The 14,057-nt window shown below is 43.5% G+C and overlaps 5 protein-coding genes across 5 annotated transcripts; 2 read left to right on the top strand and 3 right to left on the bottom strand.

The window, feature by feature from the left end:
* Positions 1-1,988: 1,988 nt before the first annotated feature.
* Positions 1,989-2,858, top strand: V865_007081 (uncharacterized protein; the record flags this gene model as incomplete). The annotated part of the gene is made up of 4 exons (XM_066230836.1): positions 1,989-2,157; positions 2,237-2,528; positions 2,627-2,698; positions 2,768-2,858. The coding sequence occupies 4 exons, from the start codon at positions 1,989-1,991 to the stop codon at positions 2,856-2,858; spliced, it is 624 nt and encodes a 207-aa protein (XP_066086933.1).
* Positions 2,859-3,309: 451 nt separating this feature from the next.
* V865_007080 (uncharacterized protein) lies at positions 3,310-3,611 on the bottom strand (the record flags this gene model as incomplete). The annotated part of the gene is made up of 2 exons (XM_066230835.1): positions 3,310-3,521; positions 3,593-3,611. 2 exons carry the CDS (start codon positions 3,609-3,611, stop codon positions 3,310-3,312), a joined length of 231 nt encoding a protein of 76 aa, XP_066086932.1.
* A 956-nt stretch (positions 3,612-4,567) lies between these two features.
* V865_007079 (uncharacterized protein) lies at positions 4,568-5,077 on the top strand (the record flags this gene model as incomplete). The annotated part of the gene is made up of 2 exons (XM_066230834.1): positions 4,568-4,930; positions 4,985-5,077. The coding sequence occupies 2 exons, from the start codon at positions 4,568-4,570 to the stop codon at positions 5,075-5,077; spliced, it is 456 nt and encodes a 151-aa protein (XP_066086931.1).
* Positions 5,078-5,320: 243 nt separating this feature from the next.
* On the bottom strand, positions 5,321-10,335 carry V865_007078 (uncharacterized protein; the record flags this gene model as incomplete). Its single annotated transcript, XM_066230833.1, has 30 exons — positions 5,321-5,337; positions 5,398-5,474; positions 5,541-5,678; positions 5,733-5,827; positions 5,888-5,938; positions 6,003-6,095; positions 6,157-6,502; positions 6,564-6,666; positions 6,724-6,852; positions 6,912-6,992; positions 7,051-7,088; positions 7,151-7,245; positions 7,328-7,449; positions 7,496-7,539; positions 7,598-7,622; positions 7,678-7,766; positions 7,831-7,890; positions 7,962-8,083; positions 8,138-8,159; positions 8,217-8,300; positions 8,360-8,558; positions 8,615-8,650; positions 8,708-8,793; positions 8,845-8,923; positions 8,993-9,200; positions 9,260-9,396; positions 9,449-9,534; positions 9,592-9,728; positions 9,816-9,950; positions 10,012-10,335. 30 exons carry the CDS (start codon positions 10,333-10,335, stop codon positions 5,321-5,323), a joined length of 3,258 nt encoding a protein of 1,085 aa, XP_066086930.1.
* Positions 10,336-11,089: 754 nt separating this feature from the next.
* Positions 11,090-13,547, bottom strand: V865_007077 (uncharacterized protein; the record flags this gene model as incomplete). The annotated part of the gene is made up of 2 exons (XM_066230832.1): positions 11,090-11,568; positions 11,666-13,547. 2 exons carry the CDS (start codon positions 13,545-13,547, stop codon positions 11,090-11,092), a joined length of 2,361 nt encoding a protein of 786 aa, XP_066086929.1.
* Positions 13,548-14,057: the final 510 nt, after the last annotated feature.

Raw genomic sequence — 14,057 nt, 5'->3', positions numbered from 1 at the left:
CCTGACAGCAAGATGAAGCTAAGCTTTACAGAAGATTATGTTTGTTCGACGAGGAATATCTCGTTATAAGCAAATAAACAATGGCGGCAATGAGATGAATAGACGAAGAAAGATCAGATGGATTGAGCATGACAAGTCATATATATGCAGCTCAAGCTCGAGTGGCCAAATTCAAGGTTGCAAACAGCACTGCATGACCATATTCTGTTGACGACTCCCTCAAGACCAAGCAAAGCTGATGGTACTGTTATGTATCGGATCATGACTGATTGAAGAGAAGGTTGGCATTTGCTATGTCGTTTGCCGAACTTAATTTTTCGAAAATGACATTTTCAGGGAATTGTGTACGACAAGTGCCACGCAGCCGACGAAATCATGACGATCTACTCAACCTAAATGGTCTCACAACCTTCTTTCGCTGAGTGGCCTTTGCCGATAAACCTTCCGACTGGTGGCGATGAGCTGATCATAGTACTTTGAGCATACATGAATTAGGGAAGTGGTCTTACCCTACTAGTGAGAGGAGAAAACGTGGTTTGCACGGTTCCCCACGTTCACAACAATGATCTGGCTTTTCCGTGCTGGACTTGCCTATGTGTCTCTGAATTGTAACGTGATCTTTGTAGTATGACAAGTATCTGCATTGCGTCATAAGTCGCTATACCGGTCTGTAGAAAAGCAAATTCGAAGTAGATATATATACCTATTTTACGATCTGTAGTGCCGTGGGATATCCGGTTTCACCAGCTCTATTGCCCCGGCAATGTTTGGAAACGAACAGCTGAGGCCAGGGTGAATCAACGCGAAGGCATTAAATGCGGAGAGTACGCATACCCCCAGGGCGACTTGGCTACTTGTCAAAGTTAGTCGTAACGTGAAGTCGTATTACCACTGTGTTTCAACGCCAGGGGTTTCTGCAGCTCTTGATCTCAATAATGCACTGGTCGAGAAATGAACCTGAAGTACAAAGTCGTGGAGGGAAAGGAACAGAAGTCACGTCTTCAAGTACGATTACCTTCATGACTTTGAAAAAGGTTCAGACTATCAATCAGTGCAAGGCAGAACCTAGTTGATCTAGGTATAGTTTTTTCTTTTCTCCTTCTCTTGTGCCTCTCTTCGAAAAGCCTTGAGCTGGTCTACGCATGAACCTCACTCTTCAAACCATGAGATCTGTGATGCTCGATCGCGTGTGAAATTGTTATGGTTATCAACCTTTTCTGCTCTAGCGAAGTGATCATGAGGTTTAATGCGATTCAAGATGCTTGATCAGATCACTGCTATGTATATCCGTTCATGTTGCATCCCGCATAGTAACGATCTCCCTAGTCCGCGATATAGACACATATCCTATAATGATGTGTAATGATGGTGCACCGCAAGCTGAATCCCACAAAAGAAGGTTGGCTTGCCACATGGCATCCGCCTCGAAAGCTCGTTCGTAGATGGTTCATCAAAGTGATGATGTCACTGTTTAAGTGTGCATGTGAGTGGTGTTCTGTAGTTCGGGTGCCTGATCTCTCCCTTCCCAATTTACTGGTGTCGATTGCTCCTGGGTCTGGGGCTGGAATGTCAGAGTGAACTCTGCCATGTGGACATGGTATGTATGATCATGCTTATGCACAGTCAATCTCGTTCCCGTTTGTTAATTTATATTAATATACAACCCTTTGATCAACATGTACGTGTTTTCTCCGTCTCGTTTATCCGTCAGTGACACAACGGGCTACACCGAGAATGATGATGTGATTGATGATCGCCCCAGGAAGATGGGAATGGTGGAGTCAAGTAAATTAAAAAATGTAACATGTGAGAGATCCGTGCTTTTTGATGGTAATTTCAGTGGGTCTCTTTGAACGATTCATGTGTATAAAAAGCATTGCGGTAGATCGAACTCTCCACTAAACATGTAATCCCCACTCACAGTGACCAATACCGATACCTACTTCATTCAAGAGCATTAATCGATTCCAAATCATCAACTCAGCAAGATGAGATTCGCCGTACTATCGACAATCGCTCTACTCCCCGGTCTCCTGGCTCTTCCCACCAATGTCAACCAGCTGAAAATCCGAGATGATCAGACCGATAACATCGCTTCTGCCGTGACCATTACCGAGACCTTGGGTTCAGATTTGCAGACCATCGTCAATCGTATCAGTGAGCTACTCATCCCTCTCATATACATGTTAACCAAAAATCAAGTTACTAACTTTACTTTGACCTGGATGTCTTGTAGAAGCGGACCCTTTGACATCATTATCAGTATACGTCGACAACTCCCATACTACCACATACAACATCCCTTCTGAGCTTTCGAAAGCTTTCGGAACTGCCATCTCCGGTATCGAAAGTTTACCGGATCTACCGAGTTCCAGTGATCCTACTCAAGAACTGTTAGACGATTATGGACCATTGGTCAAAGCCGTGACGCTCAGTGTCTTCTATACCCTAATAGATCTTAAGTTGTTAAGTCAAGATACGATTGGTACATCCATCCCGGGCTATAAGGAATTTACCAATGATTTTGAGTAAGTGAAACCGTTCCACCGTATCTTAGCCTATCGACTATTTGTAGTCAAAATTGTAGATGTCTTCAAAGTTGATGCTGATTGATCGGACATGATAGTCAACAATCGTTTGAATATACCAAAGCTTTGAATGCTCAGTACACAGGATTCATCGATGAGTTGGCTACCAGGTGAGTTCATCATACAGGGTACAACATTTTGACTTAACAAAATCCACAGGCTGATATATCATTGATCAGTGTCGGTGAAGATACACCATTAGGTTTGGCCCTGCAGGCTATCGGCGGTCAGACATTCTATCTCATCTTCGATCACATTAATGCTTCTTAGGTTTCGTCTTGCTTCTTTCGATCATGGATGTTTACGGATCTGTAATCACTCTACTCTATAATGTAGCTTATTAATAACGACTCGCTACCGATCATAGATTGGACGCTTAATATGTAATTCCTTCTCATTAACCCAACTGTATAATATACAGCAATACAATTTCTTATACTCCTACCATCCGACCCGAAATCGTACCCAGAAAAACAAACCCCTTTATAACCTCAATCCTCTCTAAGGGTACAAGTCCAAGATGATTTTTCGAAGGTTGGATTTTCCGGGTTTGAACTGATCCTTGAGTCTTGATTCGCTAATACCGAGCTGGATATAACATAAAGACAATCTCGTCAGCTCATCAAGCATTTCGACGCTATAGCTTCTTCCCCAATTCCGCTCAAGGCAGAGAGGGTAGATACTACATCATCATCGCATCGCTGTCAGGAGATGAAGCAATTCAACTTATCTCATTAGCTAATTCAGAATAGGGTAAACCCTTATAAGCCAGATCCATGGCTTTTTCCAATAGAACTTTCTTAGCTTCAACGGGAAACGCACCGATACCTTTGGAAGGGGAAGCGGAGTCGGACTTCTTCGTAGGTGTAGTTGTGGCTGACTTGGGTTTTGATTTGGTAGGAGTGAGTTTAGGTTTCTTGTCCTTGGGTCGGTCTGAAAGCGTAGCGGTGGGGGAGTAGTCGCTTTGATGAACGGTTTGGTATCTTCGGTGTCAGAGTCAGAACTGGTGGCTCTCTTGGGCATGGTGAGGTGCTGGTACCGATTCGGATGGCTTGAGATTGATTAAAAAAGAGTAAGAATGGGTAGAGTCTTTTGGGTCGATTGCGAATATGAAGAACAGGAGAAGAGTAGATGTAGAAGCTACGTTCAATGGAGAATCTCTTTACTGACCCGTTTGTTGAGCTGACGATTCACGGGATAGGTAGGTCCTTTGATCATTCTTCCTCATCCGGTTATGGTAATTATACAAGGTTATATGATGGATGATGAGCATGACCCAGCTTGGATACCATCAGCCCAATCAATCTTGATCAAAACTCCGTGATCCACCCACACCAATGATCGCCTCAGCTCAAATTCACAGAAGACAATGTCCATACGTATCGCTTGTTCTTTTCACTGTCCACTCATCTGCAGAGCCATTAATGCAACCTGTCTTCCTTAATAATCCGAAACTCACCTAACATACGTGAGAGTAACTAACCACTTGACGTCTGCAGTGATCAATGAACATATTCTATTCCCTAATAGGAGGGGACTGCTCAGTATTTTGATATGTTGCGACAAGATGCGAAAGGGCCGGTGTACAAGGCTCTCATGGAGGTGATCAAGCTCTGATAGCTCCTACAGTGGATAGAACTTATTCGGTATACTATCCTTTGCCTAAATTGTATACTTTATGGCTGTACGTATATATAATGGGAAAGATCTAATTATGCAACAGAAATTTCACATCAGTTGGTGCTTGACGACCATCAATATCAACCGGTATCATCAATTCCTCTAAAGGAATAAGCATTAAAAAAGCATTCATAGTTGTTGTCTTGGTGTTCCTTCCTATTTCTCCACGAACTAACGCTTTCACAATAACACCCATCTTACACCATTCCCGTTCCAAATCCTCACTTTCAACGAGCTCCATCTGCCCGAACCTCTATCAGTCCTCTTGAACAAGTATATTTGAAACAGTGAACCCCACCATGCCACCCAAACGACCCCGTCCAACGTCCGTCGAACTCGAGATCGACCAACTCATCGAGGATAACCTCGATATCGATATCAAACCAATCTTCAAGAACAACTCAGAAATTTCAGAAGAAGATTTAGTCAAAGATATCAAACCTTCCCGCATGCATGCTCCTACATCATCACCAGCTAGGAAGAGATCAAAATCTAACACCCAATCCAATATCAAAACACCGAAATCCACTCCAACGAAATCCACCCTTTCTCCTGTCAAGTCCGAAACCCCCCTTAATGCTGCTAGTGCAAAAGCGAGATTGGCAGAAATCATCATTGAATCTGGATTGAAAGGGTACAATAGGAATCAAGTTGAACTTGAGGTAAGTTTGACAATTAATCCACGTAAAAAGAGACTAGAGCTGACGTTACGGTAGACCGGTTTGACCAAGAATCAACAGATTGAAATGCTCAAAAAGGGAAGAGGAAGTTTATGGAAAGCCTTATATGGGTTCGCATCTACTCTTTGACCTATGAGATGACTGATTTATAGGGAAGAAAGATTTGATACTGGTCTGGAAACAAAGACATTATTATTGACAAGATGATCGAACTTGATGCATTCATAAATACATCTTACATCGTCCATTGATCAATAATCACAGATACAACAATAATGATTGACTCTTCTATTTTACAAACTCCTTTACTGTATGACGCTGTAGATATCTTTGTCAACGCCAACATGCGTTCAATGAGGAGCGATTTATATACTATTTCGGTTTATGACCTACAACACAATCATCAATGTTCACATCCTGGATATAGGGATATAACCAAAAAAACGTACCGTCCTCATTCATAAGTGTCTCTTCGTCAACACATTCAATTACCCAGCTGGGAAGTACGATATGTTTCCTCTTTGGTCTATGATGGTTACTCACGTCAGCTCATACTCTTTTCCATCTATCTGGCCGTCAGACAGACACTCACAAAGCAGTCGTCTTCACTATCTCAGCGTACCTTCCAGAATCCTCATCATCCATGATGATATGAGTCAGCTTCCTATCGTTGATATCCTTCACAATTTTGCCCCCATTCTCTCGCAATAGCTTTTCAGCTTGTTGTAATCTATGTAATGTCAATTGTATCAGCTACAACATTTTATGCTGATGCGAAACTTACCTTTCCGCGGCTTGAGCATGAGGTGTCGATGGACCTAAACCATTCTTGGTTGCATTATCCGGAGTATCGATGTAAAATACCAAATGATTGAAGATCTGGGGTCCATGGTCACGTCAGAATCTGATTGCGATGTTTCGAATGATCTCAAAGCTTACGCTGTCTTCATCATAATTCATAGCTGAGGAATCTTCCCCCATACCTGCATCCTATGGTCCCATTATAGTCAGCCAGCTCATAACATCCAAGAGAATGGTGAAAATGTTATCTCACTTCTGCTATATCAGCACCTCTTACAGGTAACAACCTAGAGTCTTCCAGGGCAGCCGGCGAAGATTCATGACTATCGTTCTCCTCTTCTTCCTCCTAACACCACCGTTATGTCAGCTGAAATGACCAACAGGCTATCAAACAAAGACCGACTCACTTTGTACTCATTATATCTCTCATCATCGGTATCACTCTCATCTGGGCTTGCAGCTCTAGACGTAGCTCGAGAGGTAGGTTTAGATGAAACGGGCGAAGGCGACCTACGCAATCCCCATTCCTCTTCCATTTTCACCTGTTCAACTGTTTTATTGGCTTCATGTTCGTGTTGAGCCATATCGTCTTCTTGATCGTAGTCATTCTCAACTTCTTCAGCTTCATCCTCTTCTCCGTCCAGACCATTCGATCCACCACGATCACGGACAAGTGTCATCTTGTCAATCTCTGCTAATGTTTTACCGAAGTATCGATCATCTTTGGCCTCTTCAGATGCGAAGACTAACAATCTACATTCACAGTCAAGGATCAGCTCAGTCTCGTTCCGAAGGATTTGCCGACATAGCTGACTCTTCCAACATGGGCAATGGTCTTCGTCTTTCTATACTCTCAAAAATCCATTTAGGTTTGATCACGGTTACTCCTTTTCGTATCTGAGCGCGAACAAGGGGATCTATGTGTACCTGTCAGCTCCTTGGTCAATGAACGATCTATGAGATGTGAAGCTGACTTTTCTCATCAGGCGAAATGACCAAGGCCGACATGTCCGACAATTGAGCTTGAGTGAATTCTCCTCCATGCTTGTGAACTAGAGCTTCCAAGTCCTGCTTGGGATGCTGAGCTGTGCCTTTCGGTATATCTGGTTTTCAATTTGGAAATGAGTGAATATCATGAGTTGATGTGTATTATGGTACTCACAGAATGTAAAACCGCCAAAGATATTACTTTCTACCTGATCATCTGAGAGTTTCTGACCTCGAGTGGACGTCATAAGTTGGACTTTCTATATAATCATAGCCATTAGCTACTGTGTCACCCCATTGAATATCCTAGCTACTAGCCTTTCTGGTGACGACTTTTCTCTTTTTCCTCAAACTAGATTCACGCAATTTCATTAGCAAATTCGCCGAGAAGGTGGATCGGTCCTGATTACTTACGATCCACCCTCAGCATCCGCATATCGCTTTTTGGGTTTGTTAAGAAGAGCCATGAATTCTGTTCTTCCATTAGCTGGATTTTCACCACTTGAATTCTTTCAGCTTACCATCTAAGCTCAACTACAGCACGTGTCAGCTAGTGTCCTCATGGGGAGATGTAAAAATCTATATACTTACACAATTCCACATATCCCTATCTTGACTGTCATCACCCGTAGGATGATCTCTACTGGCTTTATCAAAGTAGATATAACGACATCTGGGAAATCGAAGAGTATAGCCACAACCGTAATTGGCAACTTGAGGAATCACAGTCAGCTCGAGGCTCATCAGATGGATACTTACTTGCAGGGACGATCTCCGAAGCTTTTACCTCCACTACGAATGAGCTGAAGATCACGGTGTCAGCTGATGAATACTCACGAAAACATACGACCTGCCGCTCACTTTTCAGGCTCGATGTACACATCGGCTATAATTGCTTGGTAAGCTCTTTCCGATGATATACGCTCAATTGAACGGCTCACGCTTATCATCTAAGCCTATCTGACCAAGCCGTAACCACGATGGTGGATTGGCTCTATCGAAGTTCTTCCAATGATTTTTGTGTTTGTTCCTGGCGATGTTGGTATCAGCTATACGCCCAAAGGAAAAGTAAAACCAGTAAAGGTGCAGCTCACAAGATCCACTCATAATCCTCGTAGCTCATACCTGACCCGACCGAGCAAAACGTGGAAAACCTGAGAGAGTGAGTATTCAAGTAAGCTTGCTTGGTCCGCTTGCTACCGACAAAACTCATGAGAAAGCTTACTCTGGTTTCGTGCCCGTCCCGTCATCATCCTGCTGCACTCTTAGTCCACAAAGAAGACTGGATATCTTCCCTGTTCTTCCCCCTTTTCCCCACCATCCACCTAGAACCAGAAGATCGAGGTTCTGAAGTCTTTGTCAGCTTGATGGAGCACACGACAACCTGAAAGACTAGCTTACTTCTCCCATCTGATCAGAATACCTAAAGGTTAACCACAATGAGCTATATCATAGTGTCAACGGGAAAAACACTGCTCACTCAGGTTTTACTTTGATCCAATCTGCACCTCTAGAATTCGTTTGATATATCGCATCGGCCTTCTTCACCACCAGTCCTTCTCCTCTAAATCCAGATGTCAGCCTTGTTGATCCACACCGAATAGCTGATTTGGGTGGACTTACCTAGATTCCAAAATCCGTTCCAACATTGCTCTGATATCCTTCCCATTCTTCCCTCTGTGCTCCTCGGCGTATTCCAATCTGCCTTTATATTCATCGATATTTCTGAATATTCGATCCGATCTCATCAACCGCTTACGTTCCGATAATCGTTTGTGAGTGAGACATCGATCGTTCAGGTAAAGAATATCAAAGATTTTAACTGTATTTTCACAGTCAGCTCATGTTTCGTGAAGATTATATTATCAGCAGACTCACAACAAGGCCGAGGCGCGTTCTCGTCGTTCACTCGATCTGGCATATATACAGCCCTTCAGCTGATGATAATCTCATCACGGACAACCAGCTTACCTCCAGCAGCCGTCTTAAGTGTTCCGAAAGCTACATATTTCTCTAAAATAGGGTCCCAAACCAGCATCTCCCCATCCAATATGATGCTGAAAATCATCAATCAGCTAATAGCGAGATTGTCTGCGTAGCTGACTCACTTTCTCACGCCGTCCTGAAAAGCTCCCGCAATATGTTGCGTCAAACTACCTTCTCCTATATGTGCTCCGTATAGGTACGCTGAACCATGAAAAGTTAGATCGGATCAGCTGAGAAGGCTTGAAATATGGTATGCTGTCAGTAACTAACTATAATCTTTCGCTTTTCTCGAACAATAAAACCACTGTGCACCACTACCTCTCATATGTAATTGCATTCTTTCTCCATCCAACTTTTCCTCCATGATAAACTCGGTAGTTGGTCCTCCGATCAATCTGGCTATAGCTTCGTGTGATGAAGAGGGAGACCGATAACATAGTTGAGGAAGGAAAGAACGAAATAATTCGATATTGGCTTGCTAACTCAGGCGTTAGCGTTCGTTCAATTTTCCCAGGTGAAGTGGATGAACAGACTTACATGTTTTTCCAACCTCTTCTCTGGCTTGTATAATGTCCAACAGACTCTCTTGAGATCCGAACAAACGTTGAACAAATCTCCAGCATCAGGGTGGAAACATCCGAAAACACCCTTTTCTTTTATAGATATCCTCAAATCTACTATGGTTAGCTACTATCGGCGGTAATCATTAGAGACTTGCTAGCTTACCTTTCAGAATGATCCTGATTATCCACTCTTGTTCAGCTGCTGTGCACTGTTGGTTAATCTTTCGCAATATAGGGACGTATTCCTGCCTATGCAAAACTTCAGCTTGTTTGTCTCTGCATCACCTGTAGCTGTAGCTAGCTCACTGTTTCAGTCTCCCCTGAGCGAGCTGATCGAGTAATATGTTGACAGCGTCGATAGATAGTTGACCTTGCTCTACGGTCGATCTTGCTGCTATTTCATAGTAGCATACTCTAGCGAAATCACCAGAGTGCGATTCAGCCTAGCCACCCACATCATCCATGTCAGCTTGTTTCCCTTATCGGCGCATTAGGGGTCTAGCTGGGATAGTCTGAAGAAAGTAAATCACCTTTCCATCTACAGGCTGCTTCCACTTTATCAATCTCATTGCCGCTTCACTATGTCTATCTAGACCTAACACTTCTATATAGCATTTCGCCAACATTGCTTCTTTCAGGTTATACACTGGTCTTTCCCTATCTCTCTACTGGGCCCATTAGCTATTTATACCTCATTGGTATGATAGCTGAGTTCACATTACTTACATCCGGCAGTAGAAGCCTGATCAAAGGGTAAAGATCATTTCCCACTTTTATCCTCCATAGATCCATGAACCTCCTCAATATGTCTCTCCTCTTACTTGCTTCCTCGGTTCTCAGTCTGTCCATCATAGTGCATAGTAACGAGAAGTGAGGTGTAGGGTAAATGTTCACGCAATCTGCAGGTTTCTCTAATGTCGTTGGGGGTGGTTCTTGAGGTGGTTCGGGCTGAGACGCTGGAGGTGCAGCGAGGAGATCATCATCTGGATCGAGCTGAGAGGAAGTTGGTCCGGGAGGTAAAGGGTGTTTGTGATATCGCGTTCTGTCCATGATGAGACTTTTTCTGGAGCTGGGCAGCCAAGCGCCTCGAGTGATGAAGATGCGTTGACGAGATATACTCAGAAGAGGAATCAAGTCAAGTTTGTTGACGATATCGTGTATTGTGTTCTGTGTTCTACCTCCACCTTCCCCAGGAACGAAGCGTTTTGTTTACAATATCATTCCAACAGCAACCAAAGTGGCATGGGTGCAAAGAGCGATGAAGGTCTATTGAAAGGTCATTGACTGGCTTCATTCTGCATTGAGGCTTCATTCTGCATATCTGTTGGCATTCAGGGGAGAAGACACATATATAGCATCAAGCGGTATTAGGAAATTTTCGCTTATAAGATGCATTCCGATTTCCTTGTTTAGCTTTATCACTATGAGTTATATATACAGCCATTTAATGGTCCATTGTTACATATCCAGTTCAATATTAATCTTCCAAAGCTCAATGTCAATACTTGATTATACGTATAAAATTGCACACAAATAGGACAACTACTTAAGCAAAGTAGTACCTATTGTAACACAGATACAACACCGAAGATAGTGATCCATCGGTCTATCATTCCAGTGAAGCACTTGATCCGGAATATCCATCCACCTTACCTTGTTACCAATATGTAAAAGACTGCTATGCATTTTTGTCTTACAATCAACAGATAAATATACAACGACTTAAGTGTTTATTATCAGACGACGAAAGGAATTCTTTGTATGACATAATGATTCATTAAGATCAACTTGCAATACACCAAATCTAATCCTCTTCCATCTTCTCCTCCGAATCAACCCTTTTCATCTCCTGCGCCTCATCCTCTTCGTCCACCCGACTATTCTGCAAGCTCAATAATCCCAATCCGCCAAGTTGCTGCTGTGGCTGTTGCTGTTGTTGCTGCAGTTGAAGGCCACCATTCCCCGTGAACGTCTTATTACCCAGACTCGAACTTAGACCATTGGTACTTCCTATACTCAGCGCAGGAGAGGCAGCTCTCGAACGACTGGTCATTGGTCTAGTATACGGATGTTGAGGTCTACCTCCATGTTGAGCATGTCTAGCAGGATGAGAAGCAGAAAGAGATGATAATGATGAGGGGTATAATGGTGCGTGGGAAGGTGATTGGGGGATGGGGATTGCGTTGGTACGGGAAGGTGAGATTGGAAATGGTGATGAGCCCATGAAGGAGGGTGAACTACCTCGAGGACGCTTATAGGGATCGAACCGATCTTCCGCTTGAGCTATAGTGAAGGATTGTAAGCATTAGCCGATGTACGTATCGTTATCATGAGAAAATGATATGTGCTCCTAAATATAATATACAAAGAAGCAACTCACCCTTCCTTTTTCCCGGTCTGACAGTTGCCTGACCACCCTGACTCTCTCTGTACAGCATCAACCCTGGACTTCCCACTCCCATTGTCCCACTGCCACTAGGCGAAGCACCCAGTTCTGATCGTTCGATTGTCGGACTTCCTAGTGGTGTACCAATCCCATTACCTCCCATACCTAGTCCGCCAAATGCAGAGGGTAGTCCGTATCCTGGAGAAGGCACCATCCCTTGACTTTGACCGAAAGATAATCTTGCTGAGCGCGAATTATTGAAATTGGGTGGGAAAGAACTGTTGGTATTAGTAGATGGAGGAGTAGGGAATGGATTACTGATTCCTATAGCAACTTGAGGTGGGGTTGATTTACCTGAGTTGTCATTCGATATACTTCCACCACCACTCCACATATTTACTGAGGAAGACGAGGATGAACGAGGTCGATCCATATCCATCCCAGCTGCAAAAGCTGTATTTACCGGCTCCTCTTTTCCCTTGTTATTATTATTGTTATTTGTAGAAGTATTGGTGAGAATCTCTTCATCATCGTCATCATCCGATTCTGTATCTGTATCATCATCGAACCTAGCTCTATCCATCCAATTCCTACTTCTTCTCGATAAGCTCGTTGTCCAACTTGTCGACCGTCGATTGGGACCCGTCGAAAATAATATATCATCTTCATTATCATCATCGTCCCCTCCAACTTGATCTGGAAATCTTCCTCTAGAACCTTTGTTCATTTTAATGTTATTTCGAGGGGTTAGGGGTAGCTTTGTGGGATGGGATAAGAGGAATTTCTGCAATCGGGCTTCGGATTCGATCTCTTGATCTAAAGGTCTTTCTTCAGAAGCTAGAGTCTTGAGTAATGCGTTGGGTAATGGTTTACCCGTGAATGGTAATGGTTGAATAGGGATGGTGGTGGGTGAAAGTAAATCTAATCCCGATGGATGACTATGATCTTGATTTTGATCTTCCATCTTCCCCTTTCCTTTACGGAGATTAGACGACGAAAGTGATTTCAAATGTGATGGTTGCCACCTCAGAGAAGTTTCTGCCCCTGCACCGGAAGAGGATAATCCTTGTCCGTCTTCTTCCATATCCATCATCATCATGTTAGATTCCTCCGCTGGCAATTGAGGGGTAGGAGTTATAGGTGGAGTGGAAGTTTTCAAATCTTCGAATGGGATGCTGGGTGCAGAGCTCGTTCGTCTGATTAAAGCATTTGCAAAAGATCCTCCGTGTCCTGCCCATCGTGGTGTAGGTTGCAATGTGTTGATGTTGAATGGCGATGTATGGATTGGCGCGGTAGCTGATTTGGAACTTGAGGGATCTTGTACCATGTCTGTGTTCATGTTCATTTGTAGTTGGTTCGAATTTGGATTCACTTCGCCCATCGGAGTCGATTCGTCATCTGCTTTTCCACCCGAAGCATCTGATCCAAATGAGAAATTCTGCTGTAAGCTCAACATGGACGGTCGACGAAGTTTTCTGGTGGTGATTGATCCAGCTGACGGAGGGGAAATATCAACCCTCATTCCAAGTGGGATTCCACTTCCGCTTCCACTTCCACTTCCATTTCCTACCTGGTCTCGGATAGTATTTGTAGACGAGGTCGAAGAGACAGAGATGTTCGAATTCGAAGTTGATGTTGAAGGTGATAAACCAAATGCATTGGAGGTAGTAGCGAATCGTATAGGTACAGGAGGTGTTAAAGGTTGGTTTGCGTTTTCAGTTATTTTAGAAAACGTTAATCCTGGTCCTAAGAATGGTGAAATCCCTCCTACTCCTCCTCCCGAAGGACCGGTAGATGGTGAACCCATTTCATTATCTATCATCATTTGGCTGTTGTCCCCTTGAGAAGGGTTAGAAGGGATAGGTCGAGGTTGCATCGTTATTGATGAGTTTACCCGGAAGGCCGAAAGAAACCGTTGGAGGAAGGTTGATTTTATGTTTTGTCGCAGAGGGAATGAAGAAAGCTACTCATGAACCTTGTAGGTGATGTGATGGAGGTACCATTGTTGTTGCTCTTGTATATTATGATATATGGCAATGATGATGATCGAACAAAGGGTACTGATCTGATTGTTGATCGTTGGGAAAGGGAGGGATAATCCACTACTTGTATACAGATCGCACACAGCTTTCCAATTCTTATTCGCGATCGATTGGTGCGATGGAAGTACACCGAATTCTGATAAGGCTCCTCTTTGGTCTCTGGTCTTTGGTCTCTCCAAGGTCGTTAAGAGGTATATGGGTATCTTTTAGGTATAGATTGGATGGTATTAGACAGGTTGATGCAATTGACGACGGACGATTCAATAGGACTGGTAGTTAGGCAGTGAGCAGCTGTCGATAGATGATGCTCCGCGCGCCATATGCAGCAGTAGCTGTGACGTTAT

The sequence above is a fragment of the Kwoniella europaea genome, chromosome 2 (genome assembly GCF_036810445.1).
Source record: "Kwoniella europaea PYCC6329 chromosome 2, complete sequence".
In the NCBI taxonomy this organism is placed as follows: Eukaryota; Fungi; Basidiomycota; class Tremellomycetes; order Tremellales; family Cryptococcaceae; genus Kwoniella; species Kwoniella europaea.
Note: the sequence above shows the minus strand (reverse complement) of the source record. Positions and strands in the feature narration are given on the sequence as shown.